The 12,420-nt window shown below is 60.0% G+C and overlaps 1 protein-coding gene across 1 annotated transcript; it reads right to left on the reverse strand.

The window, feature by feature from the left end:
- Positions 1 to 515: 515 nt before the first annotated feature.
- On the reverse strand, positions 516 to 1,700 carry LOC112343777 (spidroin-1-like). The gene is made up of 4 exons (XM_024667806.1): positions 1,448 to 1,700; positions 976 to 1,314; positions 686 to 762; positions 516 to 638 (listed from the first exon to the last, which is right to left on the reverse strand). The coding sequence occupies exons 1-4, from the start codon at positions 1,698 to 1,700 to the stop codon at positions 516 to 518; spliced, it is 792 nt and encodes a 263-aa protein (XP_024523574.1).
- Positions 1,701 to 12,420: the final 10,720 nt, after the last annotated feature.

Below are 12,420 nucleotides of genomic sequence, written 5' to 3' on the forward strand. Positions count from 1 at the left end.
TCGCCGGATTGCAGCACCACGGGGTGCCTTTGACCCTAAACGCCTAAACGCGCCTAAATCCTAAACTCTCTGCGGTTCAAAAGCATCCAAGCGGGCCTCACCAGCTTTGCTTGGTTGCAAAAGTACATCCCACGCACCAAGTAAGCTTAAGTTCTCACATTGTTTCTCTTGTCTCCAACAGAATCCAGTAAATTCGAACAAGAATCTCCTAGAATCGGACCTCTCTGCCAATGGAAGGCCAACACAACTCCATGCATTGGCTCTGGAACAGGAGAAACGAGCCACAATGCCCCTCACTCCCCTCGCACGGGTCTGGCACAGCAAATCTCCAGGCCGGGCATTTGTACTGGCCTCTGCGCGCTGCATCCCACCGCCAGAGTGCCACAAGAATCCCCACCCGGAGCTGCTCACTGCCACTAAGAGTCTGGGAGCTAGCTTGAAATCTCCACTTAGCAGTTCTCCTGGCGTCTAGCGCAGCCCAGCTCCCCTGTTTTGGGTCCGGCACAGCAAATCCCTCACAAGGGCTTTTTACCTCCTTTGGCTTGCTGCTTCGGCACCACCAAAGGACCACTAAAAACGCCATGAGAATGCTGCCTGCCACTCAGAGCGCCCAAGCTGCCTAGACATTTGCCACAGAACTGCGAAGAATCCACCCAATCTGAGAGCAAACACACTGCCCGCTCACGTTGCTGCTCTCTCTCCCTTCTCGCCCATCCTCCACCGTCAGATCCCCTTGATCCAACGGCCCACAACGGTCAAGCACTGAGCGCAAAAAATTCTAAGTCCCCGCACTTAGTTTTTGTCTCTTGCTTTTTGTCTCTTGTGGCTACGGAGTGGGGAGCAACGGGAGAAAGCACGTGAGCGCAGCAGCTGTGTTTTTGAGCCTGCCAGACTACGGCTTAAGGTCTGCCCTGCCCTCCCCTCCTCTCTGGAGGAAGGGCTCCTTCGTTCTGTTCCTCCTCGCCTGGGGCTAACCCAAAATCGCCACAGCAGCCGCCACAGCAGCTCGGCCCTGCCAGCAGCAGCAGCCGCCGACCCAGCCAACGCCAGCAGCTGCCGCGGCCGCCACAGCACGACCAGCTGCCCGCGGCTGCCACACCCAGCGCTCGGGCGAGCACCCGCCGCCCAACGCGCCGCGGCTTGGCCGGCCCAGCAGCGCCAAGCAGCACCACGGGCTGCTACGCACTGCTGCACGCCGCCAATCGCCGCCCAGGGCCGCCCCACGCGCCCCCACGCGCGCTGGATAAGCACTCGCCGCCACAACCACCGCCTGGGCAAGCATTCGCTGCCCAACGAGTGGCTGCTCGGCTCGGCCTAGCAGCGCCAAGCAGCATCACAGGCTGCTGTGCGCTGCTGCACCATCCCGCGCCGCCCAGTACCGCCTGGTACCGCCTGGCATCGCCCTGCGACGCGCGACGCCGCCCATACCACGCAGTACCGCCCGTACCGCCCGGCACCGCCCAGCGACGCGCTACACCGCCCGGCATCACCCAGCGACGCGCGGTACCGCCCAGCGACGCGCGGTACTGCCCGTACCGCCCGGTACCGCCCAGCGACGCGCGGTACCACCCGTACCGCCCGGTACCGCCCCGCGCCGCCCAGCGCCGCGCAGCGTCTCTAGCACCGCGGCTGCCCCCAGCACTACGGCTGCCACCAGTGACGCCCAGTGATGCCAGCGACGCCGCCGCCACCTTTACCATCTGCTGCTCTAGTGCCTATTCCAGACAGTCACGACGTCATGGACCCCTCACTGCTCATGCCACCAGGGCCAGCAGCACCAGGGAGCTCCAACCACGCCATGGCTACTGCAGAGACAGGTTACGCTCCAGTTCCTCCAGCTCCAGTGCTCCAATTTGAGCTGGGAACCACGTCACGAGCTACCTCGTCGCGTGAACACTCCCAGCTCCTCGCTGAGGCCATCTACGACGAACGTGCGTCGCACCGACCACTCTCGCCGTACCTCAAGCGAGTTCTGGACACTAGACGTGCGCTGCGGCTCCGCACCACGCATGTCATCACGGCTCACATTGAGACGCGTCTGGAGAACCTAGAGCAAGACGACACTCTTTCGAGTGTTGCCAACTTTTTCTGCAATGAGGCACTACGTTCGGCATTGCAGCGACCTCCCACCTCCTCTGACACGGCCACACCACAGAACTCCTCGGACTCTGTGGCGCGCAGCCCTGACATGAGCAGGCTGCAGCAGAGTATGAGACACGGTCCACACTCTGCTGCACAGGAGCGCTGCATGGCAAACACGGCAGCGTCGCCCGCGGTAAATTGCGACAGCCCGACATCGGAGCAGGAGGTTTCCCAGGCTGAGGGCACTGAACACGTGGTGCATGTGGAACACGCTACTGAGCACGTGGCGCATGTGGAACACGCTGCTGTCCAGCCAATGCGCCGGTTCCCCATGCCGGATCTGCCACGTGCACTTCGAGCCCCACGCCATCAGAGAGACCTCCGCTCTTTTTACGTGGAAAACTTTCCACATCGCTACGTCAGGTCTCAATTCCAGGATGCGTTTGAGTCCCTCCTACGGGACCGTGGAGCCTACCCGCATGGGGTCCTCCCTGCCAACCCTGGCCCCTTGACTGCAGAGCCGAGTGCTACAGCGATGCGACGGATCTTCCCACCACCCGTGGTGCCGAATCCCGTTTCATCACCGCCCAGGCCTGCCCCTGCCATGGCAGCAGAGCAGCGACCCCCATCGGAGAGAGGCCTTCCAGGACCTGGCCAACTGCGACAGCCCTTGCGACAGCCTCCGTCACCCGCGACGCATGGCTCTGTCTCACGACCTGTCCAGCCCAGGCCCACCACGTCCCACCGACAGGAGCAGCCAGTGTCTACGCCTCCGCGCCCGACACCTTCGCCGCGGACTCGACGAACGCCTCCTCACACCTCGATGCCAGAACGGCCGTCCACACCTCGCTCTCCGGAGGCTGGACCGCCGCCCCTGACACCACGGGCCTCACCAGCACAGCGGGCACCCTCGACACGCACGACACGAACGCAGGCATCTCCGCGTGCAGCGTCGCAGGAGCTGCGACGTCCTCCCCCTGCTCCAGTGGACCCTCCGGTTGCTCCGCCACCGCGAGACCACCCAGCAGCACAGGGGACACGCACAGATGCTGAGGCCATCCCTCCCCAGCCAGAGCGATGCTCAGGCCAGCCAGCTCCGGGACGAACGCCCGAGCCACCGGCTGCGCCACCTCCGCCACTGGCCACTGGAGCAGAAGATGGCTACACACTTGGAGGCTTCAAGAACATCGATGGAGCCTTCAACAGCATCCTTGCGAGCTCCCTGCGAGAATTTCTGCAGGAGTACAACACTCTGGTGTCGTCGAGATCAGCTCTCCAGGGCCTCAAGGACCTGAAAGAGCAGAAGAAACGCCCGCAGTCGCTCCGCACACGCCCACCGAAGCTCAAGGTGTCTCGACATGCCCAGGACGGCCTCACGAGCAGAATTGCTGAGGCGCACGAGCGCTACCTCACGGAGCTGCACGACATTCTCATTAAGGCTCGCGAGGACGAGATCGAGACACTCCAGAGGCTCGTCTCCTCGGGTCTCAGGGATCTCTTTTGCAGCCGACTCGAGGATCTTGTCACCTCCACACTCAGCTACTGCAGCGCCACGGAGCACGATGCCGTCTACCACCACCTGCTCGCCCTCAAACAACGGTGTACCCTCAAGTTCCACACTGAGACATCGTTCTTTATGGCCGGCAAGGGAATCGAGCACCGAGCGCAGACGACAGCGACGCGGCGATTGGAGGAAGCCATCGATGCGGCGAACGCCTCTGCGGATGCCCTCCCCAAAGAGCAGACCATGGCAGAGCTTGTGAACGCCGCTGTTACGAAGGCCCTCCAAAGCCAGCGACATGCCACGCCGTCGAATGCAGGAAAAAAGAAGAGAAAGCGAGAAAAGAAGAACAAAGCGCGAGAGCAACGTGACAGCACACCGGGTAAGCATGCGCAGGAATCGAGCAAGAGGCACCGCGTCTCCTTCGCCGCCAACGCCGACGAAGCTGGATCCCGGTCGGCAACACCCGCCCGCAATGACCAGGGAAACGGACAGCGGCGGAACGGGGCTACTGGGACTCCTCCCACCCGTTCCGCTGCATCGGCTTCTTCTTCGAGGGGGACTCCGCGCCGGACATCTCCAGCCCGGCCTGGTTCCCGCGAAAAGAATGCTGGACGCGATGGCCCTCACCGTTCTGGCCGCAGCAGCTCCCCACAGCGGCGCCCACGCTCCACGACACCGGCACCGGTCACCTCAGGTCCCCAGCGACCTCGAGGACGTTCACCGACCAGAGGCAGCAAGGGAGCTCGCACACGCAGCCCTCGACCTCGCCCTGGACGGAGCCAGACCCCTGCCAGCCGCAGGAGCAGGACCCCAGCACCACGACGCCGCTCTCGCTCGCGCTCACGTTCGCCAACCGCCAAAGTCCCCGTGAAGGGAATCCTCAAGACTACTGGTCACCACTGACCAGTCCGTCTAAGGCCACCCTCGACATCGCAGGACAACGGCCAGTCTCGAAGTTCGAGAACCGAGTGGAGACTGGAGCCGTACACAACCTCTCGAGCAGGACTCTCTCAGCTGCCGAGATCCGTCTCCTCTCCCTCGGCCTGAGGTACATCCCGAACCCGGCACCGCTCAGAGCCCCACAGATCGTGGAAAGCTCTGATGCTCTCTGCCGAGCCGTCCGACTCCGTCACCTCTTCAAGGACGACGACTCAGCCCTGCCGGAGTTCCGAGTACCAAACCCGAGCTTCGAGCCGCCTCCAGCACCAGCGCATGTGGAACGACGCCTAGCACACTTGCGAGGCAGCCTGCTCCACAGGCTTGAAGGAGCACACAAGCCTCGCTCCTTCGCTCACGGTTGGAAGAAGCGTGCCCTCCGCTCTCTCGCGACGGACACCTCCATCGTCATCAAGCCCGCGGATAAAAACCTTGGAGCGGTGATTCTGGATCGCGATTGGTACACGAGGGAGGCTCTGCGCCAACTGAACGACCCACTCGTTTATGTGAAGGTCCCCTCCGTGCCATCCAAGGCCCTCCAGGAACGCCTCGCCGAGCTCATCACAAAGTACCGCAGCTGCTCGTGGCTCGACAACTCCACGCAGCAGTTCCTGCTGCACCAGCCCGCCGTACCCCGGCAGGCTTGCATGCTGTATTTTCTTCCGAAAATACACAAGCAGCCAATAAAGGGCCGGCCAATTGCGAGCTATATCGGCACTTTGTGGGAGCCCCTCGCGCGGTGGCTTCACCGCCAGCTCTACGACATCCTGCTGAAGCAGCCAACGTTTCTTGCTGATTCGCTCACGCTGCTGCAGGACCTCCTCCACCTACGGCTCCCACGGGACTGCTGGCTCTTCACGTTCGACGTAGAGAGCCTCTACCCAAGCATCCCCACACGAGAGGGTCTCCAACGCCTCCGCGACTTTGTGTTTGCCGAGTACGGCAACACCACACGCTCGCGGTTCCTCATGGCTGCGGCTGCCCTCGTTCTGGAGCACAACTACGTGGAGTTTGACGGTAACATCTACCAGCAGATCCGCGGCACAGCAATGGGCTCCAACTTCGCGGTGGTCTACGCTTGCCTCTTCCTCTGCTCTCTCGAAGCCGAGTACAAGCATGCCACCAACGACTGGCCCTTCTACCTACGAAGGTACATAGATGACGGAGTGGGCATTTGGACAGGTACACGAGCAGGCCTCGAACGATGGCTCCGAGGATACGGCACGCTGTGTCCTTCGATCAAGATCACCTCGGTGATCTCGCTCGAAGAGTTGGATATCCTCGATATCCACTTCTTCAAAGGCCCTCGCTTTGAAGAGACAGGCTGCCTCGACTCGTCCACGTTCCAGAAGCCGCTCAACGCCTACCAGTACCTCCCCTGGACGTCGGTTCACCCACGGCACCAAAAAGTGGCATTCATCCGCAGCGAGCTCCGGAGATACCTCCTCCGTGAGAGCACGGCCGATGGATTCTACGCCATGCGCACGCGGTTCTACCACCGCCTCCGTGCCCGAGGATACCCGACCTCCTTCCTCCACCACTGCTTCTCCGGCATCTCCTACGACCAGCGACATCAAGCTCTCCTTGCACGTTCGCGCCGCTCTAGCGACGCCTGTCGACGGGCCCCCCTCGCCTTCAAGCTGCCCTACACACTCCACAGTGCGCAGCTAGGCTTGGGGGACATCCTAAACCCTAAACAGGTGATGGATGAAGCTCCCGCAGACACACTCCCCCGAGTGATCACGTGCTGGAGACGCTCCCCGAACCTCGGTTCATTTCTGGTCAGGGCTAAGCTCCCTCTGCGAGCTTAGCCACGTCTTGTACCGCACTTTGCAAGACACGGACACTTATGCTTGCATCTTTCTCCGCGTACCCGATGACTCCCAGGGTCTCGCCGATGGACTTCAGGTATGTCCCAAGTCACTCCAGGCCACCCCCCTCTCGAGTCAACGCCCGGTCAACGCGGAGTCAACGGTCAGAACGGAATATTCCCCAATATTCCGACTGTATCCCTGTTGACCGAGTCAAAACGGCATATACCCTTGGATTCTGCTCTTCCTTCCGATCGTGAATATGTGAGTTTCAACTCTGAACTCCACACACGACTCGTGGAAAAGCATGTTTTCCATTAAAACGGTGCCGCTCCCTCGACATCGGCGACACATGCCGACAGCTCGCAGGATGGCTCTCCCCCATGTAACCGCTGGACTCCGGGTATGTATGAGTGACCTCAGGCCCTCCACCATCCCAGTCCACACACGGTCAACGCGGGGTCAACGGTCAACGACCGAATATTCCAAGAATATTCCCTGCAAAGTGAACCACGTTTTTCGCCCCCGGGTACGTACAAGTGACACAAGCATTGTGGACGTAACGCATGCATCATATCATGCCGCGTTTACAAGTTATCTTGCGTCGAAGGTACGTCACCCGCCGGACGAACGCTTACTGTCTTCGGCGATCCGCCGAAGTCATTCTCCGCGACTACCACTGCTGTGGAGTAACCAACACCAGCTGTGCTACGTTCGCATCCTCGCGAGCCAACGCCGCCATGCACCTCGCATGGCTGCCACTCGGACTCGCACCACGTGACAGAGCCAGAATATAAGTAGAGCCGGCGCCGAGCTAGGGTTAGGGTAGACGTTAGACGACTACACCCGGCTGATGAGTCCCAAAAAGGACGAAACCGGTCTCGGGTTGTCTCTTGTCTTCTCCCTCGCTCGCGAATGAATGAAAATTCATTCTCTTGCCTCCTCTACTTGCTCTCGATCACGCCGTTTCGACAACGGCACACGGAGAATGTGGATTGCGCAAAGTGGCGCCGCGATCTCGCCGGATTGCAGCACCACGGGGTGCCTTTGACCCTAAACGCCTAAACGCGCCTAAACCCTAAACCCTAAACCCTAAACCCTAAACCCTAAACCCTAAACCCTAAACCCTAAACCCTAAAACCGGGGTGCCTTTGACCCTAAACGCCTAAACGCGCCTAAACCCTAAACCCTAAACCCTAAACCCTAAACCCTAAACCCTAAACCCTAAACCCTAAACCCTAAACCCTAAACCCTAAACCCTAAACCCTAAACCCTAAACAGGTGATGGATGAAGCTCCCACAGACACACTCCCTCGAGTGATCACGTGCTGGAGACGCTCCCCGAACCTCGGTTCGTTTCTGGTCAGGGCTAAGCTCCCTCCGCGAGCTTAGCCACGTCTTGTACCGCACTTTGCAAGACACGGAAGCTTATGTTTGCATCCTTCTCCGCGTACTCGATGACTCCCAGGGTCTGGCCGATGGACTTCAGGTATGTCCCAAGTCACTCCAGGCCACCCCCCTTTCGAGTCAACGCCCGGTCAACGCGGAGTCAACGGTCAGAACGGAATATTCCCCAATATTCCGACTGTATCCCTGTTGACCGAGTCAAAACGGCATATACCGTTGGATTCTGCTCTTCCTTCCGATCGTGAATATGTGAGTTTCAACTCTGAACTCCACACACGACTCGTGGAAAAGCACGTTTTCCGTTAAAACGGTGCCGTTCCCTCGACATCGGCGACACATGCCGACAGCTCGCAGGATGGCTCTCCCCCATGTAACCGCTGGACTCCGGGTATGTATGAGTGACCTCAGGCCCTCCACCATCCCAGTCCACACACGGTCAACGCGGGGTCAACGGTCAACGACCGAATATTCCGAGAATATTCCCTGCAAAGTGAACCACGTTTTTCGCCCCCGGGTACGTACAAGTGACACAAGCATTGTGGACGTAACGCATGCATCATATCATGCCGCGTTTACAAGTTATCTTGCGTCGAAGGTACGTCACCCGCCGGACGAACGCTTACTGTCTTCGGCGATCCGCCGAAGTCATTCTCCGCGACTACCACTGCTGTGGAGTAACCAACACCAGCTGTGCTACGTTCGCATCCTCGCGAGCCAACGCCGCCATGCACCTCGCATGGCTGCCACTCGGACTCGCACCACGTGACAGAGCCAGAATATAAGTAGAGCCGGCGCCGAGCTAGGGTTAGGGTAGACGTTAGACGACTACACCCGGCTGATGAGTCCCAAAAAGGACGAAACCGGTCTCGGGTTGTCTCTTGTCTTCTCCCTCGCTCGCGAATGAATGAAAATTCATTCTCTTGCCTCCTCTACTTGCTCTCGATCACGCCGTTTCGACAACGGCACACGGAGAATGTGGATTGCGCAAAGTGGCGCCGCGATCTCGCCGGATTGCAGCACCACGGGGTGCCTTTGACCCTAAACGCCTAAACGCGCCTAAACCCTAAACCCTAAACCCTAAACCCTAAACCCTAAACCCTAAACCCTAAACCCTAAACCCTAAAACCGGGGTGCCTTTGACCCTAAACGCCTAAACGCGCCTAAACCCTAAACCCTAAACCCTAAACCCTAAACCCTAAACCCTAAACCCTAAACCCTAAACCCTAAACCCTAAACCCTAAACCCTAAACCCTAAACCTAAACCCTAAAACCCTAAACCCTAAACCCTAAACCCTAAGCACGGCCGATGGATTCTACGCCATGCGCACGCGGTTCTACCACCGCCTCCGTGCCCGAGGATACCCGACCTCCTTCCTCCACCACTGCTTCTCCGGCATCTCCTACGACCAGCGACATCAAGCTCTCCTTGCACGTTCGCGCCGCTCTAGCGACGCCTGTCGACGGGCCCCCCTCGCCTTCAAGCTGCCCTACACACTCCACAGTGCGCAGCTAGGCTTGGGGGACATCCTAAACCCTAAACAGGTGATGGATGAAGCTCCCGCAGACACACTCCCCCGAGTGATCACGTGCTGGAGACGCTCCCCGAACCTCGGTTCATTTCTGGTCAGGGCTAAGCTCCCTCTGCGAGCTTAGCCACGTCTTGTACCGCACTTTGCAAGACACGGACACTTATGTTTGCATCTTTCTCCGCGTACCCGATGACTCCCAGGGTCTCGCCGATGGACTTCAGGTATGTCCCAAGTCACTCCAGGCCACCCCCCTTTCGAGTCAACGCCCGGTCAACGCGGAGTCAACGGTCAGAACGGAATATTCCCCAATATTCCGACTGTATCCCTGTTGACCGAGTCAAAACGGCATATACTGTTGGATTCTGCTCTTCCTTCCGATCGTGAATATGTGAGTTTCAACTCTGAACTCCACACACGACCTGTGGAAAAGCATGTTTTCCATTAAAACGGTGCCGCTCCCTCGACATCGGCGACACATGCCGACAGCTCGCAGGATGGCTCTCCCCCATGTAACCGCTGGACTCCGGGTATGTATGAGTGGCCTCAGGCCCTCCACCATCCCAGTCCACACACGGTCAACGCGGGGTCAACGGTCAACGACCGAATATTCCGAGAATATTCCCTGCAAAGTGAACCACGTTTTTCGTCGCCGGGTACGCACAAGTGACACAAGCATTGTGGACGTAACGCATGCATCATATCATGCCCCGTTTACAAGTTATCTTGTGTCAAAGGTACGTCACCCGCCGGACGAACGCTTACTGTCTTCGGCGATCCGCCGAAGTCATTCTCCGCGACTACCACTGCTGTGGAGTCACCGACCCCAGCTGTGCTACGTTCGCATCCTCGCGAGCCAACGCCGTCATGCACTTCGCATGGCCGCCACTCGGACTCGCGCCACGTGACAGAGCCAGAATATAAGTAGAGTCGGCGCCGAGCTAGGGTTAGGGTAGACGTTAGACGACTACACCCGGCTGATGAGTCCCAAAAAGGACGAAACCGGTCTCGGGTTGTCTCTTGTCTTCTCCCTCGCTCGCGAATGAATGAAAATTCATTCTCTTGCCTCCTCTACTTGCTCTCGATCACGCCGTCTCGACAACGGCACACGGAGAATGTGGATTGCACAAAGTGGCGCCGTGATCTCGCCGGATTGCAGCACCACGGGGTGCCTTTGACCCTAAACGCCTAAACGCGCCTAAATCCTAAACTCTCTGCGGTTCAAAAGCATCCAAGCGGGCCTCACCAGCTTTGCTTGGTTGCAAAAGTACATCCCACGCACCAAGTAAGCTTAAGTTCTCACATTGTTTCTCTTGTCTCCAACAGAATCCAGTAAATTCGAACAAGAATCTCCTAGAATCGGACCTCTCTGCCAATGGAAGGCCAACACAACTCCATGCATTGGCTCTGGAACAGGAGAAACGAGCCACAATGCCCCTCACTCCCCTCGCACGGGTCTGGCACAGCAAATCTCCAGGCCGGGCATTTGTACTGGCCTCTGCGCGCTGCATCCCACCGCCAGAGTGCCACAAGAATCCCCACCCGGAGCTGCTCACTGCCACTAAGAGTCTGGGAGCTAGCTTGAAATCTCCACTTAGCAGTTCTCCTGGCGTCTAGCGCAGCCCAGCTCCCCTGTTTTGGGTCCGGCACAGCAAATCCCTCACAAGGGCTTTTTACCTCCTTTGGCTTGCTGCTTCGGCACCACCAAAGGACCACTAAAAACGCCATGAGAATGCTGCCTGCCACTCAGAGCGCCCAAGCTGCCTAGACATTTGCCACAGAACTGCGAAGAATCCACCCAATCTGAGAGCAAACACACTGCCCGCTCACGTTGCTGCTCTCTCTCCCTTCTCGCCCATCCTCCACCGTCAGATCCCCTTGATCCAACGGCCCACAACGGTCAAGCACTGAGCGCAAAAAATTCTAAGTCCCCGCACTTAGTTTTTGTCTCTTGCTTTTTGTCTCTTGTGGCTACGGAGTGGGGAGCAACGGGAGAAAGCACGTGAGCGCAGCAGCTGTGTTTTTGAGCCTGCCAGACTACGGCTTAAGGTCTGCCCTGCCCTCCCCTCCTCTCTGGAGGAAGGGCTCCTTCGTTCTGTTCCTCCTCGCCTGGGGCTAACCCAAAATCGCCACAGCAGCCGCCACAGCAGCTCGGCCCTGCCAGCAGCAGCAGCCGCCGACCCAGCCAACGCCAGCAGCTGCCGCGGCCGCCACAGCACGACCAGCTGCCCGCGGCTGCCACACCCAGCGCTCGGGCGAGCACCCGCCGCCCAACGCGCCGCGGCTTGGCCGGCCCAGCAGCGCCAAGCAGCACCACGGGCTGCTACGCACTGCTGCACGCCGCCAATCGCCGCCCAGGGCCGCCCCACGCGCCCCCACGCGCGCTGGACAAGCACTCGCCGCCACAACCACCGCCTGGGCAAGCATTCGCTGCCCAACGAGTGGCTGCTCGGCTCGGCCTAGCAGCGCCAAGCAGCATCACAGGCTGCTGTGCGCTGCTGCACGCCGCCCAGGGCCGCCCCACGCGCGCTGGGCACCATCCCGCGCCGCCCAGTACCGCCTGGTACCGCCCGGCATCGCCCTGCGACGCGCGACGCCGCCCATACCACGCAGTACCGCCCGTACCGCCCGGCACCGCCCAGCGACGCCCGGCACCGCCCAGCGACGCGCGGTACCGCCCAGCGACGCGCGGTACCGCCCAGCGACGCGCGGTACCGCCCGGTACCGCCCAACGACGCGCGGTACCACCCGTACCGCCCGGTACCGCCCCGCGCCGCCCAGCGCCGCGCAGCGTCTCTAGCACCGCGGCTGCCCCCAGCACTACGGCTGCCACCAGTGACGCCCAGTGATGCCAGCGACGCCGCCGCCACCTTTACCATCTGCTGCTCTAGTGCCTATTCCAGACAGTCACGACGTCATGGACCCCTCACCGCTCATGCCACCAGGGCCAGCAGCACCAGGGAGCTCCAACCACGCCATGGCTACTGCAGAGACAGGTTACGCTCCAGTTCCTCCAGCTCCAGTGCTCCAATTTGAGCTGGGAACCACGTCACGAGCTACCTCGTCGCGTGAACACTCCCAGCTCCTCGCTGAGGCCATCTACGACGAACGTGCGTCGCACCGACCACTCTCGCCGTACCTCAAGCGAGTTCTG

Source organism: Selaginella moellendorffii, unplaced genomic scaffold, assembly GCF_000143415.4.
Source record: "Selaginella moellendorffii unplaced genomic scaffold, v1.0 SELMOscaffold_202, whole genome shotgun sequence".
In the NCBI taxonomy this organism is placed as follows: Eukaryota; Viridiplantae; Streptophyta; class Lycopodiopsida; order Selaginellales; family Selaginellaceae; genus Selaginella; species Selaginella moellendorffii.

Coding starts and splice junctions, on each gene's coding strand:
- LOC112343777 (XM_024667806.1), bottom strand. CDS start 1,700: ATGGTAAAGGTGGCGGCGGCGTCGCTGGCATCACTGGGCGTCACTGGT. Junction 1,315..1,447: donor TCGCTGGGCGGTGCCGGGCG/GTACGGGCGGTA, acceptor TGGCGCTGCTAG/GCCGAGCCGAGCAGCCACTC. Junction 763..975: donor GGCTGCTGTGGCGATTTTGG/GTTAGCCCCAGG, acceptor TTTTGCGCTCAG/TGCTTGACCGTTGTGGGCCG.